This window comes from Mustela putorius, unplaced genomic scaffold (assembly GCF_011764305.1).
Source record: "Mustela putorius furo isolate JIRA1106 unplaced genomic scaffold, ASM1176430v1.1 tig00000145_pilon_pilon_pilon, whole genome shotgun sequence".
NCBI classification, from domain to species: Eukaryota; Metazoa; Chordata; class Mammalia; order Carnivora; family Mustelidae; genus Mustela; species Mustela putorius.
In genome coordinates, this window is record NW_025421294.1 from 41,316,052 (window position 1) to 41,334,148 (window position 18,097).

At 44.5% G+C, this 18,097-nt stretch overlaps 2 protein-coding genes across 5 annotated transcripts in view; both read right to left on the bottom strand.

The window, feature by feature from the left end:
* TENM2 (teneurin transmembrane protein 2) overlaps positions 1 to 18,097 on the bottom strand; it is a 1,128,378-nt gene that overhangs the window by 287,248 nt on the left and 823,033 nt on the right. For all 4 annotated transcript variants that reach the window (XM_045075622.1, XM_045075621.1, XM_045075624.1 and 1 more), the window contains one exon: positions 7,846 to 8,080. In XM_045075622.1, coding sequence (XP_044931557.1) covers positions 7,846 to 8,080 — 235 coding nt within the window. The remainder of the gene's footprint in view (positions 1 to 7,845; positions 8,081 to 18,097) is intronic.
* On the bottom strand, positions 8,469 to 9,032 carry LOC101683799 (protein C10-like). Its single transcript, XM_045075629.1, is given in 1 exon segment — positions 8,469 to 9,032. A coding segment is annotated over 1 exon segment (381 nt). The 5' UTR covers positions 8,916 to 9,032; the 3' UTR covers positions 8,469 to 8,534.

Consider the following 18,097-nt stretch of genomic DNA (forward strand, 5'->3'; position numbering starts at 1 on the left):
GAGCCTACTTCCCCTGCCTGGGAGAGCTGGGAATGCCTTATCTGGCCTCTGTGAAAAGAAAAGGATCATTGGGGAGCCAGAATTAGAAAAAGACTTGTGCTTCATCAAGTCTCTCCCTGTCTAAGCCAGATAAAAGCCTCTGGGAAGGCTTCAGGAAATGCCCCAAGGGAGTGACAGCTGATTTTAGCTGAATGGGTGAGAAAGCACAGACAGAGATGGAAATACTTGGCTTTTTTCGACTGGCGAACTTAACCCACTGCATTTACAGACTTGGGGCAGAGGCTTGTGCTTACAAGGCATGACCACGAGGTGGCCTCGATCCGTAATTGGGTCCCCATCATCCAGGTTGCAAGGGACAGCCTTTTAAAAACGTTCTCTTACCTAGAACCTTAACTGTGGTTAACTTACAAGTAAAAAGTTCAAGTACCCAAAGCTTTAATAAACTTAATTAGACTCTAGTTTTATAGCGGGAACCGAATTCGAAAAGGACAGCCTCTCCTTGGATACCTGTACCTTCAAGGACGCTTCCCAATTTGCAAACCATACCAAGAGCAGGCTGGAGTGGTCCTAAATAATATGTAATGCTTGTTTCTTTCTTAATGCACCTTGTAATTTGCACACGTGTCACACCACTTTATTTATTTTCTTATTAATGGGTTTGAGTGTGTTTAACACCACAACCCATAAATTGCTGAGCAGTAGCTCGGCGTAGGTTCTCTCTATTTTCCTGCCTATTGTCAGAAAATGATGTGGGGTACGCAGGTGCCTCTTCTAACCGACTTTCTCTCTCCCTCCCCACCCCTTGCCTCGATCCAACAACGAACTCCTTGTCTCCATCTGCCAAGAAAAAATAAAAGACACAGCCTCGTTTCTCATTGGAGAGCATGCCTATTGAGCAGCTCAGTTATTGAGATTAATAAGCTGCCAGTTTCCAAGGAAGACTACGAATACTATAAAATTAAAGTGCACTGCAACGTGAAATGCTGCTGGTGGCCAGGCGGGATCACCATGTCAAAAAGGCAAGGTAAAGCTATAAAATAAGGCTGAGCTTGAAAGGCTAACCTAAAGGTCTCATTAATTTCCATGTTGCCTCTGATGAGAATTTAGAGGGGGCATAATGTTTTGCAATATGGAGAAACCAATCTGCCTATTGATTTGAAAAGTGCTTGAATGCATTGGGTGCACCCAGAATGAATTCTAGTTTTAAACTTCACTTAAACAGACACACACACACACACACACACACACACACACACACAACCAAACAGGTTACCTTGGTTTAATATTCTCAAGATCAAGCTTGTCAGTGATTCTGTCAGAAAATTAATCCATAGGTAGAAAAATCAATCTGAGAACAAGTTTGGAATAGTCTTTGGGCTCAGCATGGCAAGGATGTTTCAACAATCTTGTTGCTTCTCTGTGAGAACCTTATTTACCAAAGGTCTTGTGTCTCGATTCCCAAATACGCACTACCAATAAAGCATCCAGATTAGGCTACGATGACTTCCTCACAAAGACAAAAAGTGTGTTTTCTGAAATTCTGAGACCAAAATTAGATTCTTAAAATGCTGCCCATCAAGCCCAAGGTACTCCTTTCTTTAGCAGAGCCCTTACACGACTTCCTGCTAACAGGAATAATCATGGTACTCTAAGTATGACCAAATGGTCAGCCAGGGTACCCCTAGCGGTTTGGCTTTCTCCTGTTAATGTGGCAAAGCTCTGTGTGGGAGAGAAAGATTCAACAAATCACAGAGCTGAGGAAGTAGGAGGGCTTTGATTTCTGCACTGTCAATTTGCTCTCGCATTTTCTACGATGCAAAGTATCTGTCATGAGCTCACATGGAACCTATGCCGTCCGGGGCCATGGAGTGCCGAAGCCTCAGACCCACCACACTGGTTGCCACCAGCCTCAAAGAGCTGCAAAGAGGAGTCCCTTACCTCTTGCTTGGCTGATGATTTTGCCAATGGCTAAGGCTCTATCGTGTCACAGGCTGGAATTCAACCCATAGATCTTTTTTTTTTTCCTTATGTCACTTATCACGCATTGACTTCACCATTTCCATGGCCTGGCAAATCAATCTTCTGTTTGCCATCAGAATAAGCATAGCTTTGTTTTGTTTTTCTAGTTCCAAAAGGCACTACTGTGGGGTGGTCAAGAAAATAGCACTGGTAGTCAGACCCAGTTCAAATCCCAGCTCCGCCGCTTACTCATTTACAGATCTGTACATAACTTCATTTTCCTGAGCCCTCAGTTTCCCTTCATTTAAGATGGGGATAAGTAACATATACCCACCAGAAGTGTTAAGGGGTTAAATGGGATAATGTACGTAAAAACTAAGTGCCAAGCAAAAAGCATTTGATAAAGAAAAATTGTTATTTACAGGCATATATGATCATGTAGAGTAAGTGCTAAATTGAACAAAATTTCTGGAGAGTTATTTTTAAAAGAGAAAAAAAATCTATTGCTGAGAGCTTTGAACACACTAAATATGCTGTTATTTGTAAATGGATGAATTTCCATGTTACATCTATTATCTTGGAATCAAAATATTTAGAATCCAAACAGCTACACTTAAGTCTCACTGCATCATAGATTTGACGTGTCTGAAACGGCACTTCTGTTTTCTGCCACAAAACTGGTTCCTTCTTTGGGAAATGATATCACTAACCAGCCACCCTCCTAAGTCAAAAAGCTGGTAATTGCACCCTCAACTGCCTAAGCCACACAGGATTCATTCCGACCGATTCAAAATACACTTGACATCTATGAATGTTCACCTTCTTGCCAGAAATGGGTAGGAGAAAGCAAATATGAGGCTACTGCTGCCAGGACCCCAGCGGGGACCATCTTAATCATTGCAAGACTCTCTAAGCTGGATCTCTAGACTTGTTCTACCTTCCACCTTACCCCCAGTCTCTTGGCCATATGGCAGCTTCCAGAATTCACAACAACAACAAAAATATTATTTTATTGTTTTATTTTCCCATTTAAAATGCTGCAGTGACTTTTCATTATTCTTGGGCTTTGATTTCTTCACCCAGCCCAGCACTCTGCAGCACACTGCCCTTGCCTGCCCTTCTAGCTTGCTTTCATTTCTTGGCATCCTAGTGCTCCTCTCCCCAACAGATCATTGTTTTTGCCATCTAGAACATTCTTTAAGTCTAATTAACACTTACTCATCCTTAGGGCTCAGCCTAAACATCCATTTCTCACGCATCTGACTTCTCTATATCTCACATGGCACATATTCCCCCTCATCGGAGCAGAAGGGGCATGTGTATAATCATTTGTTCACATCCGTCTACACCCAGCCTGGAATCACCATAAGGGCAAGGACTTTGCTTTTCTCCTTCACTGAGGTCTCCTTGGTGCCTGGCGCATGATAGGTTCTTACAGATATTTCTTGAATAAATAATGGATGGCCGTCTTACAAAGCAACTTGCAAACTTGTTTGTAGTATGAGGGTCTTGATGTTTAAAGGGAAGGCTTCTGGAATTGAGGATCTGATGGAGATTTTTCTGTGTGTTTATTTTCTGTTTCCCTTGTGTCAAAATTTATAAAGATAGAAAAGGTATTACTGAAAAAAAAAATCAGAGCTTCTGGTATTTCAGAGAAAAAGTAAAATCAGGGGGACATTTTGTCCTGCTTTGGGATTCTCTTTAGTGACCTGCTGCTAAGAGATTGAGAGAGAGAAGCTTGCTTCAGCAAAACACACAGATGAAGTAAAGTTAGTCATCAAACTACTTTATACTGTTTTGGACAAGAGAAGCTGACTTCAGAAACTCCCCAAGAAACTGTTGGCCAGGAAGATCCCTGAATTTGCTGCTGTCAGGAGAGGAAAAGAGTAGAGAGGTGCTATCAACCAGCGATTACCCATGGATTTACTTCTAAGACCTAAGTAGGTGGAGAAAAACATGGTGATGGAGTGATTTTGTGACACACCATATTGGAGAAAGACAAAACAGACTGCTTGCAATTAGTACCTCTGCCCTGAGTTTGTTTTTCCTTGGATTATGTTATGGTTTATACATGAATGGACTGGTTTTGGTGGTAGATATTTATATGCATTGGTCCTTTACATGATTGACAGTGCTATGGAACTTTCATTGTAGGCTTTTTTGTCTTCTGTTAAATTCCAAATTTGTACAGTCCTATTTTCGGGCTATGTCTCCTTCATCAGCACCTTTAATTCTACTTGCCACAGAAAAAAAAAAATGGAAAAAAAGCACAGTCCAGAGAAGATGTAACATGCCTCATTAAGACTGATGGGAACATCAAAAAGCAATGCAGAGAGGCCAAGGTTTGTTCCTCCCTCATCTAAAGAAACACGCTGGACTTGGCATAGAGTCTCCGGGGGTGGTAGAATGCCTGCTCATCACCTTCCAGGGTTATGAAATTCTTCCATTACACCTAGAAGTCTGTATTAGGGAGAGTAAAGGTGGTGAGGCTGTTTGTAAATTTCCACTGCATTTTCGAAATTGCTGACTACATCACAATCAGCCTCCACAATGACCTGCCTTCAATGGTTCTCTCTCCTGGATGTAGTTAATCAATCCTTATTTGGTATAAAAATAAGAATGGGAATCCCAGCATGGCATCACGCCCCTAAAAGAACAGCTCCGGACCTACACTTTCTCTTGTGGATAAGAAAAGGATCCGATGAAACTCACCATGTTTCAGCATTTGCAGGAGTGAATTTTTTCAGTTCTACAGTTTCTAAGACTAAATTAAAAAAAAAATAGGGGATGGGAACAAATAATATACCATAATCTTTGAAGTCTTTCTACTTATCTACTAGACAAATTCTTATCCTTCTTCTAAAATCCAGCTTAAACAGACCCTCAGCTGTGAACTGTTTCCTGCTCATCCTGGGAGAGTTAATCCCTCCATCCACTGTACAGTGACCTTACACTTCCATTGCTGTACACGCTGCACTATCCTTTTGTTTCTGTACCTGTCTCTTCCTTTGGGTTGTGTGAGCTTTAAGGGCAAGATGTCTGTGTTACCCATTATCTTCCTGGCACCTGACATAGTGCTTGGTATACATGAGGGACTCAGTAAATATTTGCTAATAAGAAACTGAATGAATAATCTTTTTAAAAGAAACACAAAGCCCAACAATTCTACTAATTACTGCTGAAGTTTTCATATATGAGACTAGACGCACACCCAAGTTATACGTATTCATGAATTCCATGAATGGAGTTTCAAATATCTGCTGACTTGTGCTCCCTGGGCTTGACTTCTGGTGACCTCATGATCCCAAGGGCCTCACAGTCTCTAAACTTCGGCCCTTGAATGTGCTGATCAAAGAACATCCAGATGTTGCCCTTGTTTGATTTTCCCTTCTGACTGACTTCAACATTTTGGCAATCCCATCTACTCTTCAAGCCTTGTATTTAACTTGCCTCCTCCAAAAGCACCACTGAGAAACCCTAATCCTTGGAGAAAAGACAAATATCCAAATGGTCTGCAGAAGGACTCTACAGATCAGATACAAATTCTAGGGAAGCTTACTTCAGAAAACCAGGAAGGTGACAAGCGTGGCTCTGCTGGCCCTCTCTACCAGATTCTTGTCAAGATAACACTTGACTACAAATGGTTTTATAAAGTAAATCTCCTGGAGAGCCAATTATTTTCCTCAGAAGCTGGGAGAGGGGAGACAGTTCATGCAGTATATGCATTCTAACCACCAAGGGGAGGCTCTCTGTGAGAAGCAAACACTCTGATGGAGTTTGCCCTGTAAATGTAACAGTTAGGGCAATAAATGTAGTTTTGTAGTTACTCATCAGAAGAAATCTTGGCACCTTATTTTATGTGTGGAAACCACTATAGTTCTGTTCAAAGTGGCTCAAAACGTCCCATCTCCCTGAAGTCTTAGGCCTCTTGCAAGTTATTTTGCCCTTTGACATCCAGATCGTCCATCTTTAAAATGGTGGAAATAATGGTTCCTTCGTACCTCACTGTATCTCTTTCAGGCTCTCATGAGAAAACACAAGTAAAGAATGAATGCCAGCCATATACAAAGTGCATGGTGAAAAGTGGTGATTAATGATGATGGTGGTCCTCTTCCTTCTGCTCGTCCCCTCCTTCTCTTTCGGAGCTACTAGACTTCTCTCTCCCTTTCTCCTCATCATTTTCCTTCTTCCCTCTAGTCTACTCCATGCAGCCTCGATGGGCAGAAACTCTTTTTCAAACAATGGTCTATTCATATAAAAAGAAGCTAATGCCCAACAAATTCGATGGCAGAGGAGGAAAAAGAGAAAAACGTATACAGCCTTAAAGATCATCATCGACTATGGGATATCCTGACGGACCAGTCACGGACCAGTCTGCTTTCAGCCTGGAAACTTTCTGGCAAAGCTGTTTATTGACAGGTTACTATATCAGTGCAGATGTTTCAATATATCTATTACATATAATATATGCATATAGTTTCTACTGACTTTACATATTTTATGCCTCAGATTAAGACTATAGGCATGTGTGGGGCGCCTGGGTGGCGCAGTGGGTTAAAGCCTCTGCCTTCAGCTCAGGTCATGGTCCCAGGGTTCTGGTATTGAGCCCCACATCGGGCTCTCTGCTCGGCAGGGAGCCTGCTTCCTTTCCTCTCTCTTTCTGCCTGCCTCTCTGCCTACTTGTGATCTCTGTCTGTCAAATAAATAAATAAAATCTTAAAAAAAAAAAAAAGACTATAGGCATGTTTAACAATAACCTATAATCAGAGAACAAATTTTATTTAAGTTTAAAGTGACCACAATGACAAGAGTACACATGTTATCCAAAATCTTTTTAAAACAACAACAACAACAAAAATAAGATAAATGCTATGGCTTGCATAGTTGCTTCCAGCTGCGTGCAGAAAATTCGCTGGCCATTACCGGAAAGATGACAGATTCCTGTCATATTTCCTCAAATGTAACTTATTAAAGTTTAAAAACTTAAGTGGGAACTTTTTGGAGGGTCAAAGTGAAGCTTCTGCTTTCTCCGTTTCTCTTCGTGGCTCTTTCGGACAAAGAAACAAGAGTAACCAGAGCCCCCAAAGCCTGAAAAGGGTGTGGGTTTGGAGCACAAGGGCCGTTCCCCATCTAGCAGCCCACCCACAGCCTTCCCGGCCATTCGGCCCCAGCCGGCTGCACTGTCACCCACACCCCCTCTCTCAGGGCATCAAGGTGAGCACGGTTTTGGAGCACGAGGCGTGAAGGTAAGAAAGGGACTGAAGCAGAGGCAAAACAACACAAGGCCAGACCTGGAGATCACTTTGCAACTCTTCACTCCAACCTAAGTGCTGCCCCTTTTTTCTTGTTTGTTTTTGTACATTCTTGTCTGCCCCTCAGGCATCAAGCTGTTAGTGTGTACAGGAGGGATTAACGTGAGACGGTATGTTGGATGAAATATAAATTAAAATTATACTTCTGTCAGTCTGGAATCAGGGATTGTTTCTCAAGGTCTCCCCAAACACTTAATTTCAAATGAGTCTTCATTTATTACTTCAGGAAAGGCCAAATGCATAATTTATCAGCAGCTTTCAGTCAATATACCCTTATAAGCATGTTTCCCATGAGCCTTTGAGTAAAAATATGTTATGCTAATTCTATTAGTTGGGTACACAAGAGCTGTCTAAGAGAGTAAACAAGCATTAAAAGGAGACACATGTGAACCAAGAAATACCTATCAACCTACCATCCAGGGTTGAATTACCAAGGGAACAGCAAGGAAGTGGTAAACTCGTCCTGTTATTTAAACCAAGACTGTCTCCCCGACAGGAATCCCGAGCCATCCTGTGGTGGATCTTGTGGGTGGCTCTGAGAGGGCAATGGGTGTGACGGGCAACGGGCACTTACCGGGTCTCTAGCGGCACGTTGCTGTTTAGCACCCAGCTGTCCTGAAGCTGAACGGACTCTGGCGTGGTTGCTAGGTCATTGGGTGCGGGAGCTGGGGCGTGGATCTGGCTCCGCCGGTTGGTCAGTGAGTTCCTGTTGAGGGAGTTGGCAGACGAGTGGTGATGGGACAGAGTGTGGTTGTGAGGGGGAGGCAGAGGGGGCCTCAGAGTCGACTGGCTGTGGTGGTTTGGAGGACCTGGAAAGAGAGGAAGGAGAAACGGCCATCAGGGACTACAGACTCTAGCCGCCAAGGCTCTGCAAACCCACGGAGTAGAGCCTAGAGCCCATGCCTCTATGTGGGTTAATTTCTGAAAGTCACAGACTAGACACATAGATAAGACTGCAAATGCCTAATTCCAGGGTTGGTTACTCATATGTAACATGGTTTGCTTTGCTTTTTTTCTGCCAGCCTCAGAAGAAGGAGAAACTAGGTTAGTAAAACCAGGCTAGAACATATTAATCTTGAAGAGGAAGTCACATGACAGGGCTGATCATTGTTGTAGAAAGTCCGTATACTCTCTCCTGGTAAACCAGTTCACTACATACAAGCTTTGCAAATATTGCCTTCCTTTCTTCTTTTTATTTAAGTCACAGGCACGTTTATTATCCTCTGGAACATTAAGGTCTTCCCCGAGTGGGAGGGCCGACCCTCAGGAGGCAGCCACACTGCCACCAGAAGCAGGACCGTGGGGAGGCAATGTCATGGGGGGCAGGAACAGTGCCTTCAGCTTCCCGGACAAGCTAGTAATCTCAGGATCCTGGGCTTCGTAAGACTTGACCAAGTGGGCAAACTTTAGGACACCTTCCCTGTCGCAGCTGAAGCCATAGGCCTTGATAACCTCCTGCTGAATCTGCGTGGCCACGGGCAGCACGAATTGCAGCATTTTGCCCAGGTCGTTGCACGCGTTGTCCCGAGCCTAGTCCATGCGCACGGCGTTCTACGGGGCCGAGAACGCCTGGATTACCTCCGCCAGGACCACCTTGGCTTGCTCGGCGCTCAGGGCCGCGGGTGGGGCCGAGGCGGACGCCATAGGGTAACAAAAGCTGCACGTGCAGCGAAACCAACGAAATGCTCAGGAGAAACGAGATGCCTCTCAGAGTGGCTCTCAAAACCGATGGAAGGGAAGCTGCATCAGCTGCAGCCGGAGAGAGAGAGAAAGAGAGAGAGAGAGAAGGTGCAGAGAAGGAGGGAGAGGGACAAGCAAACCCCACATTGACTGTAAGCCTGACATGGGGCCCCATCTCATGACCCTGAGGTCATGACACAAGGTGAAATCAAGAGTCAGATGCTCAACTGACAGAGCCACCCAGGAGCCCCAACTATCTCCTCCTTCTAAAGGTAACAAAATAGCGTACCCTCTAAGACAGTAGCATACTTAAATACCTGTGGGGGCCAGGCAAGAAAGGGAGGCGGGCCAGTTGTGGACCGAGGGGACCCGGAGAGGGCAGGAAGCAGCCCTCCCTCAGATCTGAGCCCATGTGGCCATGTGGGGATAAGGGTCCAAGGCAGCCAGATCTAGTTTTTCAAGGAGAGCTGGAGATCTGGACTTTTAGATAAAATTTCCTGGGCTTTGAAGATGGTGACAATTAATTTTAAAAAAAGTATAGGTGTTTTGTACACACACACACACACACACATATATATAAAATTTGTTTTTAAATAAGACTTTAAGAAAATACCTGTGAGCCTGCTCAGACATTGGGTCTGATGTTTTCAAACCATGACCCTCACTCCAAATTGCATCTATTTTCTTCTCTTGAAATCCTCTCTCCTTGCAGGAGAAATGCACAAAGGGGAACTATACCTCTGCGTGTATCCTCTTGTAAATATGACCACAGATGACAACTCCACACAGGGTTTTCCTAGCAACCCATTCTCAATCTACAAAATGAAATATTTTAAGCATAATGAAAATGAAAGTAGTTCACTATGCAATGTAAGCCTATAATTTGGTTTTAATGGCTGCTGAAACATGACTTTTAATTTGTGTCCTTTTTTGAAGCCTCTAGTCGAGGTTGGCAGCTCACCAGGTGACTGCCAAGCCTTGTCATTTTGGCCCCTGCCAACTTTTAAAATCCTCAGCCCCTGCTGTCCTGGCTTTAAGAAGTTGGCTCACATCATTTAAACAAGCAATTTGACACAAATTTCAACTACTTGTCTCCTTATGTGGCCAGGCTACATCTCCAAAAGGTGTAATCTACATTCCGCGGCTCCTGGGAAGCCTGCAGAAATATTCCGAAAGAAAGACAACATGTCAAGAAGATACTAGGTTTGGAGAGCATCATGACTGAGGAAAACAAGAAGGAAAAATAACAGAGGAAAGTGGTTCTTCGAAGTTTGTGTTCCTGGGCTGAAATTACTTGGGGGGATTTTTTTTTTTTTTTGGTCTTCAGAGAAAGACAACTAAAACTAAACCCCAATGGGAAATGACACTGTAGAGTTGTATAGATTTTAAATCGCGTCCTCCAAATGAACCTGCAATTCGTATTTTACATTATGCACCAGTGACATTTTAAATATATCTTTGAGAGAGTTTCATAGCTGGAGCAGGCTATTACATTTCCTGGCATTGTTGTCTGTCGAGTAATGTATTATTATATAGTTATTTAGCATTTATCTGTCTCGTATTAGTGGGAAGAGGTGAGAAACAGGGGTGAAATGATGTAATAATGGTCCTTTAGAGATGCTATCCAAGCCCCTCACACAGGGTTAATGAATTCTCATGCCTTCCTTTCCCTTCTCTCAACTTCCATCCAAGTGGTCATTATTTGCCATTAGTTAGGTAATCTTGAGACTTGCCTCAGGAAGATGAGATGAATCAGTGTACAAGTGGGAACCCAGCCTCCTCAGCCCCAAGCCCTCACTTTCCATCTCCCTCAGCAGCCCGTCCTCACCTCCAGAGCTCCAGACCACACACTCTCCCAAAGTACAAAGAGGCCCTGGGAGGTATTTAATTCACTAAATGAGATACCAGAACCCTCTTGCTTCCTGTCTATTCATCCCGAGCTGAGGTTTCTTTGCTAACTCCAACTTGGGTGGCCCTTCCCTGTCCATCTGTGTTCTGTGTGGGTGGAATTCCTGTGGTTTCCCATTTGTTGATCATATCCAGGGGTGGTGCTGGGGGGAACGGAACCATGGACCCAGGTGTTATGTGGCATAGTCCCAACAAAATGGATGGTGAGCGTTCCAGTTAGCTGGAAGAGAAGTCGAGCTGCTAAAGAGAAGGTCTAGAGCTTCATGGAGGAGAGCAAAGCAGACATAATTGTCTGCTCACCCTGCCCTCCTATAAAGCATGTTATTTCACTGCAAATAAATCACATTATTGACAGCAACAACAACCACCATCTAGCATTGTCAGTATTAAAAGATGTTTTCCTCATTACTGTTGTTCATTTCCACTGTGACACGGAGGATATTTGCTCATCTATCTATCCATCTAACGATCATATTTTGCAACTAGGTGCAAGAACTAAAAAAGACAATTAGAATAGAGTGGTAAAAGCTACCACCGGGGTGTGTACAGAGAGACAGGGGAGCATCTGGGGGGACACTTAGTCCATGGGTAAAAACCACAAATCTAAAGAGGGTTCAAGGGTTCAAGGATTGGGTCTGCCCCTTTCATGTTGTGTGAACCTGGACCTCCAACCCCATGTCTGTAATCCCGAGTACTCACCCATCACTGGTGACCACAGCACTAAGTAGCCGTGTGTCAACATGGAAGATGCAGGGAAGAGGAACGGGGAGTGCCAAGCCTGCCACTCAAGGCTGGCAAGTTCCCCAACCACGTGCACAGAACCCTGACTGCTTCCGTCAGGAATAAAAGCGTGAATAAGACATGACTATGGCTCTCAAGGAGCCCAGATTTGAGTACAGGACGTAAACCCAGATTTCAACCCTCTAGGGCAGAAGTCACAAACTGACAGCCCCCAAGATGCACACGACCAAAATTTCAGAGTCGGGATTTTGTAGAACGTTCCAGATCATTGACTTCTCTTGAGAACAAAACTAGAACAAAAATATGGAGTCTATTCTCCCACAGTAGCAACTAGATATAGCTTAATGCCTTAGGATGGTTTGTTTTCTGGTTTGCCATCAACCCTAAAATCCCTGTTATTTTAATTTGGCCGGATATATGCATTTATGTTACTGCGGGTAGGCATTTATGTCTTTGATTGCTGGTTTCCTCCGTGGTACCTTCGTATTCTGGGTAGTTCATGTATCTCTAATATAGCAACACCTCTGCTACACCTAATGATCTCAAGTATTTTTTGTGTTTATCGGTTTTCATTACAGTCATCCAAAGAGCTTGCTGGGTCTGATGGTTTTCCATTTCAAAAAATGCAAACAATGGCCAGCAACATGCCTTACTGCTTTCCATGAGGCCAAATTACATGGAAAAGCCCTTCTGAAAGGCAACTCGTGTCTTCAATAGATGTTGAAACAGAAATGATTAACAGCTTAGCTTGATGAAGGAACCTTCACGTCCACTCTGAGTTCCACACAGTTATTGGGTTTAATTAATGTGCATATTAATGGCTCTTCTATTGCATAAATATGAAATCACATAGTAATGCAATTGAGCCACGAATAACTGTGTAACATAAATGCTTACACACTATCAACTTAATAAGTATGCTATTAGCAGGCAAAAGGCAACTGTCATTACAATCACAGCGCTAACCTATTATCTTGTACCTGATTTATCTGGAGTTGAGAACCTAGAATTTATTTTTAGGTACTGTGTGGCCTTTCATCTGAGGAAGGAGGAGCGGCACACTGGTCCTCTGTTAAAAGCGAGGGCAGGAGCACTCTCATAGAGGGGTCATGTGGCAAAGTACCCTTCTCCAAAACAGTCAGCCTTCATCCCTCTGAGGGGAAAAAATTGAGAGAGGGAAAAGCAAAGCCGACCCAGTTGGCCTCAACTGGACTGTTACTTCAAGTTTAATTTATAAAATGCTTGGAAAGGGGAAAAAAAAAAAAAGGCTAGGGCAGGATAGTTAAGATTCCCAGCGAGGAGAGGATAAGTGAATTTAGTGAGAAGGAGCTTCCTGTATGTTTATTTTTTTTTAAGAGATGTTATTTATTTATTTGACAGAGAGATCACAAGTAGGCCGAGAGGCAGGCAGAGAGAAAGAGGGAGAAATAGGCTCCCTGCTGAGCGGAGAGCCTGACTCGGGACTCCATCCTAGGACCCCAAGACCATGACCTGAGCTGAAGGCAGAGGCTTAACCCTCTGAGCCACCCAGGCGCCCCTGCTCCCTGTATGTTTAAAAACTAAGTGCTTGAATGAGTGCTTGATTTGTCCTATTTGCTCAAAAAAACTATGCTTAAGATTTGCTGTTGCCAGGAATTTTGGTCCTGAGAGGGATGCCATTCCCATATTCTCACCTTCCTAAATGCCAACTGGTTGACAGTGGAGTCGTAAGAAAAACAAAGTAGTTCTTCTTTGTTGGGCAACAGTATCAACCTAACAAAGTTAGACCTGGGGACTGCAAAATGCTGGAGTATCAGCTTCTGGGTTAAATTGACTAGCAAAGCTCAAACAGCATGTGGAAACAACCAACGCCCACAGTGTCAATAATGTATGTATAAAGGAAGGATTTTCTTTGGAGCTAAGGAAGGAAATTCTTAATAATTGGCTATTGTTGCACTCTTCCTAAATAAACAGGTGAGTGAGACATTTAGGCTAGGTTTACCCTTGCCAAGAGGGGGTGGGTGTGCAGGAGAGTAGGAGGGCAGGGATAGACTAAGATAGCTTTGTCTTGCTCTGTAGTACACCCTATTTTTTCCTGGTGATTACAAATGATAAAATATATGAAAGAAAAAATATATAAGTATAGGCTTGCCTAACTGCTCATAATTCACTCATTCTTGGAGATGGAATGCCAAGTGCTGGTCTTTAAAAATTTCAACCCCTTGGACCCTAAGATGATGAATTAACCACAGACTCTCTGCCCCCTTATACTGAACCATGTCTTTGGAGCAAGTTCCATCTTGACAACAATTTGAAGATGCTAGAACTGAAGATGGAGTTGGCACACATTTTGAAGTCTCTGGCTGGTGAAAGTTGGCACCTGGACACACTGTTCAGATCTGACCTCACATGAGAGGCAGAGAGAATCAGAGGTGAAGACTTTAAGATGACAGCCTCAGGGCTCCTGGGTGGCTCAGTTGGTTGAGCGACTGCCTTCAGCTCGGGTCATGATCCTGGAGTTGTCCCAGAATCGAGTCCCACATCAGGCTCCCGGCTCCATGGGGAGTCTGCTTCTCCTTCTGATCTTCTCCCCTCTCATGCTCTCTCTCATTCTCTCTCTCAAATAAATAAAAGAAAATCTTAAAAAAAAAAAATGACAGCCTCTAGTTAGAAGGAGGAGTCTGTTGTTCATGGCCAGGCTCGTGGATGGCTTTGAACACTTGAGTGGCCACTTGCTAACAGTGTGACCCCTGGAAAAGAGGGGTCTTTTCCAAGTTTGTTTCTTCATCTATGAAATGGATAGAGTCGTTTTACTTTTCTCATGTGGTTGTTAGGAGCATCAAATGAGAATACATCTCTAAAAAGCCTACCACGATTCTTGGCACATAGTTGGTATTAAATATTATTATATATTATGTGTTATAATTAATAGTACTGACAATGGTAATAACAGCAATAGCAACTTTAGATCTGGGGGAAATGAAGGATGGAGGATGGTATCAAATCAACACAGAAAGGCAAAATGACCAACCTCAGACCCCCTCCAGCCTCAGATGTGGTCTGCAGAAGGACCTGCTGACTGAGTAATATGGGACAGGCATGACTAGGGACAGTCCCAAAAGCATCTCTCTCAGAGCTTGCAGAAATAGAACATGGGACTCCGAAGTGTTCCATTTCCATAACCAAAACAATTGATGTTAAGGACTACAAAATAATACCGACAGGAGTGTGAGGAGTTAAGCTCTCCCTGTGTGTCTGGTCCTGTGCGAGCTGCTGTCTGTAAATTTTCTCAGTGTGCTGCCACTCACTGTTGTGGGACAGGTTCTCTTATCATCCCCATTTTACAGATCCAACCAGTAAGGCACAGAGAGGTTAAAGTAAAGCCCCCAAGGTCATGGGGCTTAGTAAGTGGCTAGCTGCTTGTGGATCCCAGGGTTTCTTCCCCATTCCACCACATGCCAAAGAGCGCGGGGGGCCCTCAAGGCCACTCACATAGGAAGAGAACCAAGACCCCTGCCCTGCTTTACACTCACCCTGGCAAATACAGAGGAAAACAGCCTTAACTCATTTCTGTGCACATTTGCTTAAACGGCAGAATGCCATCTTGTGAGAAATTGGAGGCAACTGCCCACCTCAAAGCTCTGCACCTCACAATGCTGCTTGAATCAGGAGAAATAGGCCAGAACAGCCGAACTGCAGGGCAATCTCTTTTCTGTGCCTTCCCAAAAGGCTCTCCTGGAACTTCCTCCTCCGTGCTGTATCCCTGGCTCCCGTAACCAGTGGCATCAGGGATAAGCAGCAATTAGGTCTGTTGCAGGCAGAAACAAGGGCACACTGGGTCCCAGCTCATCCTTCCTGCTCTGACTGAAGGTACTTTGCCAACAGCCTGGGGGTGGAGGGGGTTGGTGGAGGGGCGGGGGGAGTCCAGATCCAGCCTCCTCCCGTGTTTAGAAAGAGATGGAGAGAGATTTACTTGTGTCTAAGTACCAGACACCTAGGCATTCAGCCTGCTCCCTCCTTCCCTGTTGTAGCATCTGCTGAGTGATTCGTCCTCTGAAGAATGGACGTGTATTATTCGGTGCTGACCCCCGTGTAGTGCGCTGGTGTCGCAGGGCCGTGAGCGATGGCAGTGTTTCTTGCATATGGCCACCACTAGATTGAACTGTAGCCTTGCTGCACGTTCCAGAATTCAGGAGAAAAAAAGAAGGCAGGAATGAAGGAATGAGCCAAGTTATGACCCCCTTCTTGTCTCCCTGGGCTGGGCAGACGCTCTGACCAGTCCCTCTGGGGCTGGGAGTGTAGGGTCCTGGATTCAGGGTGGGTGGGTCAGTTGCCCCTGATGGAAAGGCTCCACTCAGCCTGAGCAGAACAGCAGGGAAGGCAAGGGCTGTGCTCAATCATAAGGAATGATTTGTAGTTCTCTTGCTTACACAAAATATATGACCTCAAAGAAAAAGCATTCAGAGTGCATTCACAATGACGCACACATCCACACTGCACAGTGGAAGCATGGGGACTGTGCTCACAAAGAACAATCATTTGCAGGCTTGGAAACCAAAGTTTTGTCAGCTCTACCTACATCCATCAACAAAAAATAGGTTTAGGGGGACACCTCAGATCATCGAAGAGCAACTGCTCCCATTTAATAAGCACCAGCTGCGTGGTAAGAGCTCGCCTTATTTAGACTTCTACTAACCTTTGAGGGAGATGGGGTTCTCCATTACAAAGATGAAGAAAGTGAGGCACAGGACATTAAGAGAGGGGAGTTTCTCTTCTTACACGTTGCATTGAACTGTCATGCAGCTGGGCCCCTCCCAAGGGCACACTGGGCGCCTCTTTTTCATCACCCTTGGCATATGGTTTTCTATCGTTTTTGGACTCTCCTGTGTCTCCTATAGGACTGTGAGCTCCATTCGGCACAAAAGTCTGTCTGTCTTGGTGGGGGGCGCTGGGTGGCTCAGAGGGTTAAAGCCTCTGCCTTTGGCTTTAGTGGTGATCCCAGGGTCCTGGAATCGAGCCCCAAGTTGGGCTCTCTGCTCGGAGGGGAGCCTGCTTCCTCCTCTCTCTCTGCCTGCCTTGTGATCTCTGTCTGTCAAATAAATAAATAGATAGATAGATAGATAGATAGATAGTCTGTCTGTATTGTTTTTACATCCCGGGCACAAGGCTCTGGTGCCTGGCCCGGAAGTAGTGCTGAATGAATGATGGAAGGAACACATGGTGTTTGGTGGCGGGAGGGCGGTCGTGTTGGGAGAACCTCAACTGATCTGAGAGGGGATCACAGCAGACGTCTGCCTCTGTTCTGTGAGCATTTCCCAATTGCCAGAATCTGATGGGCCTTTCCCTTAATTGCCTGAATTCTTATTACCCTCACAAGTCCTTCAACAGGGAGACAGTTGGACCCAGGGAGAAGGTGACTTTGTTTCCCTTTGTCTTTGTTTGTTTTTCCCTGGTTCTGCCTGACGACCCATTCTCTCTCTTCAATAACAGATGTACTGACGTATAATGACAGTCATCTTTTAAAAGTGTACATTTTAGCCTTTTCTTTTATTCTATTCCCCGAGTTGTGCAGCCATCACTACTGTCCGATCTTAGAACATTTTCATAAGCTCCCATAGGAAACCTCATACCAGGAGCAGTCACCGCCCCCGCTCCCCCCCCCTGCCCCCGCAGCTCCCCTACCCCCAGGCAAACAGCAATCTACTTTCTGTTTCTATGGATTTGCCTATTCTGGGTATTTCATATAAATGGTGATTCCCTCTGTTTTTTATAACCATGATGTCTGTTGCAGAGCATCGCCAGAACCAATCAAATTTAGATCTCAGATGGGGCACACTTCATACCACTTAAAAATATCTTTCCCTGGCAACCGGAAGCTGGTGTTCACAGGAGCTTTTTGGCTGGGACTCCACTGCTGTTGGTATTTTTCAGAGATTGTTAGGTATGGCCATTTGAGAGTCAATTGTAGACTTGAGGGCCCTAGGAGGACCCTGGAATTTGTTCCAGTGCTTCGGGACCGTCTGTAATCATGGCAGAGAGCCATTCCTACTCAGCTAAAACACAAACCACACATCGTTGGGACACTGGGGGGTGCGTGGGGGGAAGGGAGGGAACTCGGACTTGGGTGCCAAACCGGCAGTAGTGCTTGACTCACGACCTTAAGAGCAGTTGTAGATTGGTGACCCTCCTGCCCCAACTGGGCACGTTCTCACATACGGTGAGTCAGAAAGGGATTTTAATCATAGATGTCACAGCATTTTACCCTACCCCCATACTCACTCTTTGTGTTCTTAAATCATCTGGAAAGTATCACTTGAGATCAATGTCAACTCTATTAGCTAGTTTCCAAGTGACAAAGACAAAAAAAAAAAAAAAGCCACTTGAAATACTTGAGAGGAACCCTTCTAAAGAGAAGATTTTATTGCAAAGTTATGTCTGAGCAGTGCCTATCTGAGCATTTCAATAAATCTACATTACCCTAGGTATTTTGGCCTCCTCTGGGAGAGGAAAGCCTATCA